This window comes from Leucoraja erinacea, chromosome 3, assembly GCF_028641065.1.
Source record: "Leucoraja erinacea ecotype New England chromosome 3, Leri_hhj_1, whole genome shotgun sequence".
In the NCBI taxonomy this organism is placed as follows: domain Eukaryota; kingdom Metazoa; phylum Chordata; class Chondrichthyes; order Rajiformes; family Rajidae; genus Leucoraja; species Leucoraja erinaceus.
The window spans coordinates 39,426,179-39,440,800 of record NC_073379.1 but is presented as its reverse complement, the minus strand read 5'-3'; the positions used below and the strand labels follow the sequence as shown (position 1 = coordinate 39,440,800).

At 43.4% G+C, this 14,622-nt stretch overlaps 2 protein-coding genes across 2 annotated transcripts in view; both read left to right on the top strand.

Moving 5' to 3' along the window:
* The window catches only part of gda (guanine deaminase), a 53,808-nt gene extending 49,779 nt beyond the window's left edge, over nucleotides 1-4,029 (top strand). Inside the window, exon 14 of the mRNA XM_055632476.1 lies at nucleotides 3,893-4,029. Coding sequence (XP_055488451.1) covers nucleotides 3,893-3,960 — 68 coding nt within the window. The 3' untranslated portion in view covers nucleotides 3,961-4,029. The remainder of the gene's footprint in view (nucleotides 1-3,892) is intronic.
* Nucleotides 4,030-7,071: 3,042 nt separating this feature from the next.
* LOC129695501 (ferritin heavy chain-like) lies at nucleotides 7,072-8,711 on the top strand. Its single transcript, XM_055632477.1, has one exon. It carries the CDS (start codon nucleotides 7,086-7,088, stop codon nucleotides 7,638-7,640), a length of 555 nt encoding a protein of 184 aa, XP_055488452.1. The 5' UTR covers nucleotides 7,072-7,085; the 3' UTR covers nucleotides 7,641-8,711.
* Nucleotides 8,712-14,622: the final 5,911 nt, after the last annotated feature.

The window sequence follows — 14,622 nt, the reverse complement described above, 5'->3', positions numbered from 1 at the left end:
GCTGTAGGGAAAATGCTCGGAACTATAGTTGGAAAGTTACAAGAGGGTATTCTGAGGGATAGGATATACAGGCATCTAGACGGACAAGAGCTGATTAGGGATAGTCAGCATGGTTTCGTATTTTGGAGGTCGTGTCTCACAAAACTGATTGAGATTTTTGAAGACGTGACCAAAAAGGTCAGCAAGGGCAGAGCTGTAGATGTATATATGAAGTTCAGCAAAGTATTCAACTAGGTTGCACATGGTAGGCTGCTCTGAAAGGTTAGATCGCATGGAATCCAAGATTGAGATAGCTGAATGGATAGAAAATTAGCTTCATGGAAGGAAGCAGAGGGTGATGGTGGAAGGTTGCTTCTCGGACTGGAGGCCTGTGACTAATGGTGTGCCTCAAGGTTCGGTGCTGGGCCCATTACTGTTTGTTATCTATATCAATGATTTGGATGAGAACATACAGAGCAAGATTAGCAAATTTACAGATGATACAAAAGTGGGTGTTTTGGCAGAGAGTGAAGATGGTTGTGAAAAATTGCAGCAGGATCTTGATCGATTGGCCAGGTGGGCTGAGGAATGGTTGATGGAAATTAATACAGAGAAATGTGAGGTGTTGCATTTTGGGAAGTTTAACATGGGCATGATCTACACAGTGAATGGCAGGGCTTGGAGGAGTGTTGTAGAGCAGAGGGATCCAGGAGTGCAGGTACATGGTTCCTGGAAGCGATCTAGGAGTGCAGGCGCAGGTAGACAATAGACAATAGGTGCAGGAGTAGGCCATTCGGCCCTTCGAGCCATTCAATGTGATCATGGCTGATCATCCACAATCAGTACCCTTATCATTAGATAGTGGTCAAAAGGCTTTTGGCATGCTGTCCTTCATCAGTCAGAGTATTGAGTATAGAAGTTGGGAGGTCATGTTGCAGTTGTATAAGACGTTGGTGAGGCCGCATTTAGAGTATTGTGTTCAGTTCTGGGCACCGTGTTATAGGAAATATTTTGTCTAGCTAGAAAGGGTACAGAGAAGATTTATGAGGATGTTGCCAGGACTAGAGGGTCTGGGCTACTGAGAGAGATTGAGTAGTTTGGGTCTCTATACCTTGGAGCGCAGGAAAATGAGGAGTGATCTTATAGAGTTGTATAAAATCATGAGGAATAGATCGGGTAGGTGCACAGAGCCTCTTGCCCAGAGTAGATGATTCGAGGATAAGAGGATGTAGGTTTAAGGTGAAGGGGAAAAGATTTAATATGAATCTGAGGGATAACTTTTTCACACAAAGGGTGGTGAGTGTATGGAACAAGCTGCCAGAGGAGATAGTTGAGGCAGGGAATATCCCAATGTTTACGTAAGTTAGACAGGTACATGGAAAGGATAGGTTTGGAGGAATATGAACCAAACGTAGGCAGGTCAGACTAATGTAGCTGTGTCACATGGGCAAATTGGGCCAAAGGGCCTGGTTCCACACTGTATCACTCTATGACTCTATGACATTGCCAGTTGATAGGACTGGACTGTGGACTGGATCTGAATTGAATGTTCAGCTATCTGGACCAAATGCCCTTCTCTGCTGTCAATCTCTGTCATTCCATGGTTGGCTGTATTGCACTGTTAAAATGCATTGGGATTCTTTCTAAATGAACTCAACAGGTTTCAGTCATTATCCCATTGCAATTTAGTGGGAGCTTTCTATGGTTTTCTTATTTCTTGTGTTACAAAGGTGAACGTTAGAAAGTATGCTATCACCCGTAAATAACTTTGTGGAATCCCAAAGTTGTCAAAGACACATGTTGTAATGTGACCGCAGCTTTACGTGACAGTTTAACAGATTTTAATGAAAGTAAGAAAGCCCCATTATTTTCTGCTTTGTGCTTGTATTTTTGGACCAAGTTATATAAAACCTGCACAAGGAAAATGGGACAAAAAGGTCTCCCATGCCTGAGGCAGTTGCCTAGCAACCCAAAACTGGATTCAGAAGGCTTCCACAGTTCATTTCTGGCCTCAGTTCTGAGCTGAGTAAGAATGAATGTTGTTCCCCATAACAATACTGAAGAAAAATCATAAGGTCATTTTAAATAAACGTTCTAATTGCCAGTAACACTTTTGCTTAATAGATTTAACAAAAAATTGTAGTCAGCTCTGTTTTGATTGAATTTGTGCATTATCCTGTAGAAACAATGAACGGCAGATGCTAGTTTATACCAAAGATAGACACAAAGTGCTGGAGTAACTCAGCGGGTCAGGTAGTAACTGGAGAAAAAGGAGGGGTGATGTTTCAGTTCGGGACCCTTCTTCAGATTGGACAGAATCTGAAGAATGGTGCCGATCCAAAATGACGTAAATGAGTCTCAAGAAGAGTCCCACATTCTACATTCTCTACTTGTGGTTAATGTCCCCCTAATCCAGGCATCACTCTGGTAAACCTCTTCTGCACCATTTACAAAGCCTCCAATACTTCCTCTATTGGAACGAACAGAACTATATGCATTGTTCCAAAGGAGTGGTTGAACAGATTTGGATTGTTTTTTACAGAATACCAAAGGTTGTGGGGAATCCTGATAGCAGTATATAGAATTATGAAAGGCATAGATAGACAGTACCTTTTTCCCAGGGTGGACATGGGGTGGGAGATTGCAACCTTCACGTGGTCCACCCTGTTTCGACTAATGCAATAAACCCGACGTGCACAAACATAAAGATCAAGGAGAACATGTTGACCTACAACTTTAGGCTGTGCACACCATACGCAAGAAGAAGAAAGATGGAAATATCAAATACTAAAGGCCATAGCTTTTAAGTGAGAGGGGCAATGTTTGCCAGAGATATGTGAGGTGAGTTTCTCACACAGAGGGTGGTGAGGCTCTGGAACACACTGCCAGGAATGGTGATGGAGACCGATACAACAGTGACATTTGGCAGATTTTGGGATAGGCACATGGATACACAGGGAGTGGAGGGATATTATGTGCAGGAAGACCAGTTGGTCTTGGCGTCCTGTTCAGCCATAGGGCCTGCTCCTGTACCGTTCTTTTCTATGTTCTAAATACACCGAATATGAGACGGCAATGAAATTCTTACTTGCTGCAGATTTACAGGGATATTGGATGCAACAAAGGGCCAAACATCCTCCTCCTGTGGAACAGCATCCCCCTTCCCATCAGAACTGCCCCCTCCATCGACTCCTTTAAGTCAAGACTAAAAACTTATCTATACTCCCAAGCCTTTCCTGAAGCCTACTGAGCGAGGGCTATATGTATATTTGTATGTAGTTTGTTTGTTTATACTATTCTTATAACAAATGTAAAGCACTTTGGCCAACGAGAGTTGTTTTTTAAATGTGCTATATAAATAAATGTGACTTGACTTGACTATTTTCTATGTTAACAACAACAATAAAAATGCAATAAAGTAACAGTTATTCCAAGTAAACTGAAACATACAATCTAAGTATGCAGTACGGCCACAATAGTGCAACGTCTGGGTTGTGTTTGGGTTGTATTTAGCCTTGTGCATGTTGGTTCAAGAACCTGATGATTGATGGGAAGAAGCTCTACTCTTGAACCTGAAGGTAACGGTTCTCAGACTCCCGCACCTTCTTCCCAATGACAGCAGCGAGAAGAGGGTGCAGTCAGGTGGCGTAGGTATCTGATGATAAAAGCTTCTTGAAGCAGCATTCCCTGTAGATCCCTTCAGTGGTGGCGAGATCAGTACCCGTGATGGACTGGCCAATGTCCACCACTTTCTGCGGCCTCCATTGTTCTTGAGCGTCTGAGGCATCAGTAAATTGCAAACAGACGGAATAGACTACAGTATTTGAAGCTCAGAGAAGCAAGATCATTTGTTGAAGTTAACCATTTTGTAATAAAAATCTCTTTCATTCGTTTGATATTTGTGTTTTTGCAGGAGATGACAGAAACATGACAGAGATCTACGTGGCTGGCAAGCAAGTGCTTCCTTGTCCTACAGCTTAGGCTAATGATCCCACCTCGCCTCTTTAATATGGATTGAAGGATATTAAATACTTTCAATCACGTTTTCAACCCCTTGTATAAGAAGTGCCTTAGTTCTGTCTGCAGGCGCTGTCTTCTTTATTTAGATGATGACGGGTAGTGAAGTTAAGGCTATAAAAAGCAATCCTGCTGCTTTCAGCAAGGCTTCAGCTTTAATGTCTGTCCTTGGGTCTTCTAGGTTATTTTGCATCTCCTGTTGGGTTTCCAGATGTGCCCTGCACCATCCTTGGAAAATGGGAGCAGGATGATACAGTCATTCCCTGATCCAGAACTGTGAGCTCAACTTTCCCTAACTCCAGGATATTGATCTCAAATATGGTGCCGAAGGAGTGCCTTGAGTACGAAGAACTGACTGGTTCACAGACCCATTGAGTGGTACAGCACCAAGATGCCATTCAGTCCATTCTCCCTTCGACACGCCTCCTTCCTCATTATCTTGTGTTTTCTAATTTATTTTCTTCGAGTCAAGAGTTTTAAAGAGAAATAGGGACAGGAAGAAGCTGTACAGCCCCTGGAATCTGCTCCACCATTCACTTATATCATGGCGAGATAGAGCACGGAGGTTGTCCCTTCAGCCCATCGAGTCAGCGCCAACACATGGCCTTGCACTAAATGTTATTCCCTTATCATGTCTCTGTACACAGTAAATGGCTCGATTGTAATCATGTAACTCTACTTTCCTTTTCATTCCTTATATCCTACATTTCCTCCAAAGTCAAAACATCCCTCGGTCTCAGCCATAAATTTGCTCAACACTGAACATCTGAACCCACTGTGGGAGGGAACTCAAAATTTGCTTTTACTGAAGAGATTTTTCTCTGCTCATTTACAAATAACCATCCTGACTCCGAGTCCATGCACCCAAGTCTAGACTCTCCATCCCGAGGAATCTTCCCCTCAGCCTCTGCACTATCAGGGTCTTATTTGCTTTTTTATCATGTGTTCATTCTGTTTTGAGCGCAGTTTCCACCACCCTCCCAGGTAGCTGTTTCAAGACCACAACTCTCCTTGCCTCATGGATTTGTTTTGTTTTTGTTTTATTTTCACATCTGGCCCTTCTGTTAATGAAAATCCTCTCTCCTACACTCTGTCCAATCCTTTCTAGTAATCCTCCCATTAGCCTCCCCTGCTACAAAGTGAACAATTTCAGCTCTCTAGCTTCCCAAGGGAACAAAAGTCTCTCGTCTCTAGGACCAGTCTGTTAAAACTGCTCTGTATCCTGTTCAAAACATTTCCCTTCTTCCTGAAGTGTAATGTTTGGAATCAGAAAACGGACATCTGCAATCCAACCAGTGATTTAATAAAGGTTTAAATGTATCTTGCAAATTTGCAATTGGTGCCTCAGTTAACCAAAACGAACAGACAAAATGTAACTTGAAAATCTCCTGATGGATTTCAGCAAATGGATGTACTTGTGGTGGAATATTCATAAAACAATAAGAACAATAGCATCCATATGATGAACTCCTTTAACATATCACAATATCTCAAGATGCACCATTGGAGTGTTTTCCAAAAGCAATATTGGTAAGCCACAAAAAAAGTAACACCAGGGCTGAAGACTTGGTCAAAGAGATTGGTTTAAAGAGTGAATTCCAAAACTTAGGATTTTCGCAGCAATGGTGGAATGAATTATTTTGCCAATTGTTAAGTGGCCAGAATGAGACGAGTGTTGAGTTGAGTTTAGTTTATTGTTCCGTGTACCGAGGTACAATGAAAGGCTTTTGTTGCGTGCTAGCCAGTCAGCAGAAAGACAATACATGATTACAATCGAGCCATTCACAATATACAGATGCTTGATAAAGCGAATAAAGTTTAGTGCAATACAAATTCTAGTAAAGACCAATCAAAAATAGTCTGAGGTAGATAGCAGCTCAGGACTGCTTTCCAGTTGTTGGTAGGATGATTCAGTTGCCTGATGACAGCAGGGAAGGCACTGCCCCTGAATCTGAAGTGTATATACCTTGGCTGTTGGTATTGCTGGCAGAGATTACGAGGTATTACATTTAAAACACAAAGTACTTGTGTTGTAACACCAGAATGTACTCAACCAAGAAAACCCAGCCCAAAGTACTATCTAAACTGATTATAGAAACTTATGCTAAGGACAATAACTAACTCCATATGCAAGAATCAGCTACCGACATGTTAATATGCACATTAAAAAAACTGTTCAGTAGATGCAAGTATATAATTGGGGGTATCCAGTTGGCGCCTCCCTGCACTGGTGTTTTGTTGAGTTAGGCCCATTTCCTCGGGAAGACTCAACAGTTCTGGAGTCCCAGAACAACCCCCCTCAATACCTGCTCTCACCATCTATGCTACCAGTATGAATTTCACAGAAACTAGGTCAAGTGAGACTGGTCTGAAAAGGTTTTGTACAGTGGTAATAAATCCGTGGATCAGAATTACAGTCGCAGAGGAGCTGAGGCAGGAGGTGGAACTAGTGTGTGCTTTGTTGTGGGTGCAAGTATGGATCCAAAGTTCAACTCAGTCGGATGCAACATCAAGTTTGTGAACAATGCGGTTCAGTTCCTAAGCTTTACAAAGTGGAAGCAATTCATTAAAACAATCCAAAACCCTGTACATAGATTGTAAGAAATGTAATCTTCAACTACATAAAAACAGAGCAGAGGTTACATTATAAAAAAGACACAAGTGTTGGAATAACTGTGTGGGTCAGGCAGCATTTGTGGAGAGCATGGAGAGGTTAAATTTCAGGTCTGGACCCTTCTTCAGAATCAAGTCTGATGAAGGGTCCCACTCACCCCATCACCTATCTATGTCCTCTGGAGAAGCTGCCTGGCCAGCTCAATTACTCCATTGTTTTATGGTTTCTTCTGGCAGGTTATCAGACTGTATTGAAGTATTTGGGGATCAGTGCAACTACTTACAAAGATGAGAAAGGTTTAAAGGGCTTTGGGCTAAATGCAAGCACATGGTACTGGAGTAGATGAATCCGGGTTGAATTCTTGCTTCAGCAATATTTGAACGGAATAGATCCCAAACCTCTCGCATCCTTCTTGTCCAAAAAAACTCTTTTGTGTTTTGAGTTAAGTAACGTTCTGTGTCGGAACGAGTGCAGGATGACTTCCCAAGTGCACCAGAACTACCACCAGGAATGCGAAGCCAGCATCAACCGGCAGATCAACATGGAGCTCTATGCCTCCTATGTCTATCTGTCCATGTTTGCCTACTTCGATCGGGATGATGTGACATTGAATAACTTTGCCAAGTTTTTCCAGGATTTGTCTCACAAGGAGTGGGAGCATGTGGAGAAGCTGATCAAATTCCAGAGCCAGCGTGGGGGACATGTTATCCTCCAGGACGTCGTGAAACCTGACCGGGACGATTGGAGCAATGGGCTGGAGGCTCTGCAGTGCGCCCTTCACATGGAGAAGGTCGTCAACCAGTCTCTCGTGGACATTCACAAGCTGGCTTCCGACATGACTGACCCTCACATGTGCGACTTCCTGGAGACTCAGTCCTTGGATGAGCAGATCAAGGCCATCATTAAGCTTGGTGACATGATTACCAATCTGACCCGCATTGGAGCCCCTCAGAGTGGCATGGCCGAGTATCTGTTTGACAAGCTTACACTGGGAGAGAGCAGCGAAAATACCAAACCTCAGGGAAACTAAGCCTGTCCTTTCATCTCCAGTACTCTTCATTGCATTTCTTTTGATAGATTTCTCTTTTAAATCGTGTCTTCTTTTGGACCGTCATTTTAAACTCTTAGTTTAGTTTAGTTTTGAGATATAGTGTGGAAGCAAGCCCTTCAGTCCACCGAATTTACGCCGATCAGCCATCACCCCGTACACTAACATTATCCTACACACTAAGGACAATTTTACAATTTCACTCCTGCCATCCAGAGGAAGGTACAGGAGTCTGAAAACCTGAGGATTTGTGGCTAAAAAAATATTTGTGTGGCACAGCGGTAGAGTTGCTGCCTTACGGCACCAGAAACCTGGGTTTGATCCTGACTACGGGTGCTGTCTGTACGGAATTTATACTTTCTCCTTTTCCTGTGGGTTTTCTCCAAGACCTCCGGTTTCCTCCCATACTTCAAAGACGTACAGGTTTGTAGGTTAATTGGTTTGGTATTAATGTAAATTGTCGCTGGTGTGTGTAGGAGAATAGTCTTAATGTCTTAATAGTCTTGCTGGGTCAGTGTGGATTTCGTTGGGACGAAGGGTCAGTCTCCACGCTGTAACTCTAAACTAAACTAAAACATCGTGATCGGCATGGGCAAGTTGGGCAAAGGCTTTATTTCCATGTTCTATGATTGTATGATTCTACAACCTAATGGCATTAAGAAAACATGACAAATTAAACACAAAGGTGAAATATAAAGAGAAAAACTGAAAAACTCTTGGCAAAAAGGTGAAAGAGTATTTTTCTAAGGAGAAACAATATATAGTAATTAGCTTTTTGTCTGTTTCTGATATAAAAACAAATTGTCAAGTTGTTTATATCCTGCCAAGCCCCAATTAAAAAGCTTGGCATTTCTGTAATGGTTTAACAAGGATCCTATCTCTCCGAATAACGGACCCCACCCGAAACGTTGGTAGTCTATTTCCCATCCATCCTCCCCGATGCTACAGAATCTTCCCTTCCTCCAGAAGATTCGTTTTTTAATTCCTCATTTTATGTTGTTGAACTTTAAAATATTTTGTGTGTTTAATGTCAATTAAAAACAGTAAATTGTATCAGCAATTTTATGGGTTTTTTTGGCAGCTTATTACACTATATTGAAGTATATGGGGATCTGTGCAATTACTTAAATAGGAAAGGTTTAGAGGGATATGGGCCAAATGCGGGCAGTTTGGGACTAGAGTAGATGGGGCATGGGTTGACATGGGGAAAGGGCTATTTACACGCTCTATGACTCTATGACATACTGGCATTAAAACAAAACATGATGAATTAAACACAACAGTGTAATATAAATGGAAATACCCTTTAGAAAGTCAGCAAGAAAAGTCAATGTATTTTTTACACAGAATTTAAAAAATCAATAAATCTCTGTCTGTTTCTGGTGTAAATTCAAGTTGTCAATCAATGACAAGTAGTTTAAACACAGAGTATTACAGACTGTGGAATTTCTGTAACGTTTAAACAAGGACCCTATCTATCTGAAGAGAGGACCCAACTAGAAACATTGGTTGTCCATTTCCCACCCATCCTCCCTGACGGTATCAACTTGTGAAAACACAAAGACCTGCCAAAAGAAAACACAAATGCTAGAATAACTCAGCGAGTCGGACAGATATCTGGAGGCCAGGCGGCATCTCTGGAGAGAAGGAATGGGTGACGTTTCGGATCGAGACCCTTCTTCAGACTGAAACGTCACGACCCGAAACGTCACCCATTTCTTCTCTCCAGAGATGCTGCCTGTCCCGCTGAATTCCTCCAGCATTTTGTGTCTACCTTCGATTTAAACCAGCATCTGCAGTTCTTTCCTACCTAGATATCTGGAGGACACGGGTACATGAGGTTTTGGTTCAGACTCTGCTTCAGACTGATCGTAGTAGGGGTGGAGGAAGCTGGAAAAGAGGTGAGGCAGACCAAAGCCTGGAGAGATAGGTGGATACAGTTGAAGTGGGTTAATATTGTTTCAGGTGTTAACATGTACTAAACTGGTGTTTAAGAAGGAACTGCAGATGCTGGAGAATCGAAGGTTACACATAAAAGCTGGAGAAACTCAGCGGGTGCAGCAGCATCTATGGAGAGAAGGGAATAGGCAACGTTTCGGGCCGAAACCCTTCTTCAGAAGTTTCGGCCCGAAACGTTGCCTATTTCCTTCGCTCCATAGATGCTGCTGCACCCGCTGAGTTTCTCCAGCTTTTTTGTGTAACCTACTAAACTGGTGGCAGGTTTCGAAAACACAAGGAACTAGATGCTGGTTTACAAAATAACTCTACAAATGTTAGAATAACTCAACAGGTCAGGCAGATTTCTGAAGGACTCGGATAGATGAGGTTATGGTTCAGGACTCTTTCTCAATTTAGTTTAGAGATCAGGGTAGAAACAGGCCTTTTGACCCTCCGTGGTGTGCCGACCATTGATCCCTGCACACTAACACTATCCTACAAACATGAGGGACAATTTACAATTTACTAAGCCAATTAACCTACAAACCTGTATATTCCTGGAATGTCGGAAGAAACTGGATCTGCAATTGTTCCACGTGCTAATTTCAGAGTGCTCTCTACCTCTTTCCATTGGATGTATTTGTAAGAAATAAATTTAGCAATGATCCAGCTAATTATATAGACAATAAACACTAGGTGCAGGATTAGGCCATTCGGCCCTTCGACACAGCATCGCCATTCAATGTGATCATGGCTGATCATCCCCAATCAGTACCCCGTTCCTGCCTTCTCCCCATATCCCCTGACTCCGCTATCTTTAAGAGCCCTATCTAGCTCTCTCGTGAATGTATCCAGAGAACCGGCCTCCACCACCCTCTGAGAGAGAATTCCACAGACTCACAACTTTCTGTGTGAAAAAGTGTTTCCTCGTCTCCGTTCTAAATGGCTTATCCCTTATTCTTAAACAGTGGCCCCTGGTTCTGCACTACCCCAACACCGGGAACATGTTTCCTGCCTCTAGCATGTCCAAACCCTTAATAATCTTATATGTTTCAATAAGATATCCTCTCATCCTTCTAAACTCCAGAGTGTACAAGCCCAGCCGCTCCATTCTCTCAGCATATGACAGTCCCGCCATCCTGGGAATTAACCTTGTAAATCTACGCTGCACTTCCTCAATAGCAAGAATGTCCTTCCTCAAATTAGGGGACCACAACTGCATACAATACACCAGGTGTGGTCTCACTAGGGCTCTGTACAACTGCAGAAGGCTCTGTACAACTGCTCCTATACCCAACTCGATTATATATGGTTAAATCAAGTGCCCTGTAACTGAGCTATTCTTTTTTTATCAATAGCACCATTGATCCATTTTCCAATGTCTATGTCCTGGTGCAATCATTCTGAGGAATACTTGTGATAACTTTGCTAATCATTTTCTCCAATACTTCATCCTTCACTCTTGCACGAACTCTTGCGATAGTTCTTGCACAAAGGGCTGGAGTAACTCAAGCGGGCCAGACAGCATCTCTGGAGAAAAGGAATAGGTGACGTTTCGGGTCGAGAGCCTACTGCGATTTGCTAATTCTCAACCATTGTAGTCAGTCACACCTTGGCTCCCAGCTCCTTGTTGCCATTATCACAAGGATGACTTTGCTGCAACTCGCTTAATAAAAAGCGATGAGCGGTGTTTGTTGAGAGGGGGGGTCACAGTTAGCGACCTCAGTCCCTTTACAAACAGTAGCTTTTTGTTCTACACCACGGAGCAAGGAGAGACCATTCAGCCAATCATGCCTGTGCCAGCTGACATGCGATGACTGGGCTCTGTGGGGTATTATAGTTCAGAGAGCCAGGGGAGCAGGTAAGCAGTTGCATAGAGACTAACATAGGTTAACAAAGTGGTGAAGGAGGCATTTGGCATACTTGTCTTTATCAGTCAAGGTATCGAGTCCAGGAGATGGAAGGTCATGTTACAACTCTACAGAACATTGTTAAGGCCACATTTGGATCACTGTGTCAAGTTCTGGCCACCCGGCTATAGGGAGAATGTTATTCAAGTGGAAAAGATACAAATGAGATTTTGGAGGATATTACCGCATCTTGGAGGGTTTTATAAAGATAGGCTGGCCCTTTCCCATCGTGCCTTGGAGGCAGAGGGGTGACCTTAGAGCGGTTTACATAAACTAATGAGGGGCATATATCAAATGAATAGCCACGGTCTTTTCCGCAGGAAAGGGTAGTTAGTAGAAGGTAGTTAGTTAAAGGGGGGGGGGGGGGGGGGGGGGGGGGGAGGGGGTGGATGTTCTCCCCACATGTACCCAAAGATGAACATTTCCACTCCTCACAACAACAGGTTGGAGCTCTCAGCTGGAAGTCAAGTTGAGTTTATTGTTATCTACAGGTACAATGAAAATCAGCAGCATCAAAGCCACCTGGACATCACATAAACATATAAATTATATGTGTATTCTAAAAAAACAATGAAACGAAAAAGCCTGCAGTAAACAAGAGATCAGTGCAAAACACAATTAGAAACCAAGTCCATGGTAGTGCAAGAGGCGGTCTGTATTGCACTGTTGTCACGGAAGGGTCAGAGTTGTGCAGGTCAGTTCACGAACCTGAAAATTATAGGAAAGTAGTTGTGGAGAAATGGTAGCAACGAGCAGAGGAGGCATGGTCCCGATGGCGGGGATCCTTGATGATAGATGCCACCTTCTTCAGGCAGCGTCTGCATGTAGTTGTTTTCAATGAAGGGGATGGACTGGGCCGGGTCTGCCACTCTTTGCACCTTCTTCGTTCTCATGCGTTGGAATTGCCGTACCAGGCCATGACGCAACTAGTTAGGCTACTTGCCACAGTTTATCTGTAGAGGTTTGGTAGAGTGTTTGGCGACATACCGAATCACTTTAAAATTCTACAAAAGTGAAGGCACTGGTGCACCTTCTGCATGATTAAAACTAATTGCTGGACCCAGGGCAGAGATGTTCACACCCAAGTTTGAAGCTGTTAACTTTCCACCACTGACCCGCCAGTAACAATTGCCACATGGTTTCCTGACTCTGAAATCAATGATTAGTTCCTTGCTTTTATTAACCATATAACAATTACAGCACGGAAACAGGCCATCTCGACCCTTCTAGTCCGTGCCGAACACATAATCTCCCCTAGTCCCATATAACTGCACTCAGACCATAACCCTCCATTCCCTTCCCATCCATATAACTATCCAATTTATTTTTATATCCAATTTATTGATGTTGGACAAGAGATTGTTGCAGTAACACTCAGTCAGGTGACCATCCTCTTCCTGGGCTCTGGTAAGATAGATGCCCATTTAAAGCAGCTGGAACCTCAGACAGGAGAAGCGAGAGGCTGCAGAGATCTCCAGCCAGTTGTTCAACATAGGCCTTTAGCGCTTGGTCACTGACATAGTCTGGGCTGGATGCTTTTCGTGGATTCATCCCCTTGAAGGATGCTCTGATGTTGGCCTCAGAGAGTGAGATCACAGGATTGTCAGAGATGGTGGGTGTTTGTGTCGGTGTGTCCTTGTTCTCCCTTTCAGAGTGTGCATAAAAGGTATTGAACTCATCCGGAACTGATGCTTTGCGACACCTACATGGTTTTGCCTTGGAGATGATAGCGCAGCTGTCGAGCATCCATTCATGGCTTACAACCTGCCTGTTGCAAGGAGACCATCCCCCACTCTCAACTTCTCCATCTCCACCGCATCTGCTCCTAATTTGAGAGATTCGACTCTGGGACATCCAAGATGTCCTTTTCTTTAGCAAACGTGGTTTCCCCTTCTGTTGTCGTAGAAGGATCCCTAACCCATGTCTTCTATATGTCCCATTTATCTGTTTCCACTGCCCCCCCCCCCCCCCCCCCCCAGGCAGAACAAGAATAGAGTTGCCCTGGTGACACCATTCTCTGACATTTCCACCACTTTCAACATGATCTCTCCATCAGTCACATCTTTCCATCCCCAACCCTTTCCATTTTCTGCATAGTCTACACCCTTTGCAAAACAACTTGGTTCATCCCTTCCCAACCAAACCACCTGCTCCACAGGTATTTTCCCTTACAACCACAGGAAGTAACACTTGTCCCTACACCTGCTCCTTCACATTCATCCAGCGACCCCAATGGCCCTTCCAAGTGAGACAGAGGTTCACATAACATCTACTGCATTTGATGTCCCCGATGTGGCCTCCTTTACATCAGCGAGACCTAGCCAAGACTAGGCGACTGCTTCACCGAACACTTGTGCTCAGTTCACCAAGGCCAACTGGATCTCCCATTGTTAAAATGTTAACTCCCATTTCCACTCCCATCCAGACCTTTCAATCCTAGGCCTCCTCCATTGCCAGAGTGAGGCCACATGTAAACTGGAGGAACAGCACCTCATGTTCTGCTTGGGTTTCTCACAACTCAACAGTATGAACATCGATTTCTCCAATTTTAGGTAACTAACCAACAACCACCCATTGAGTTTTATCAAGCCTGTAATCCCCTCGTCCCAATGTAATTCTTAAAAAAGATTTTCCTGGAAACTTGTACCAGTGCACTTCAATTTTATTGTGCCAGACTGTTTCCATTCACACCATCACTTCCCACCCACCTCCTGCGCCCAGAAAAAGTGACCAGTTAACGATTATACTTTTGCAAAATGAATGCCATTTTGATTGCCGCTGATTCTAATCATTGATATCTAGGATGTATTGGGAAGATTTTGTAAAACAGTTGACATTAACATTCAGAATTCCAGAACTCCTTTGCACACCCATTTCAGTCAAATGTACATTTGGACAGGTACATGGATAGGATTGGTTCAGAGAGACATGGGCCAAATACAGGCAGATGGGACAAGTGTAGATGGGGTGTGATGGTGAGCAAATTGGGCCAAAGTGCCTGTTTCCATGCCATGTGACTCAAAAAAGATGATGCTAGAACATTCCTCATCAAACATGCACAGAAGAGGCCACTCAGCCCTTTATGTCCATACAATTCTTCAATTATTGGCTCAATT

Coding starts and splice junctions, on each gene's coding strand:
- LOC129695501 (XM_055632477.1), top strand. CDS start 7,086: ATGACTTCCCAAGTGCACCAGAACTACCACCAGGAATGCGAAGCCAGC.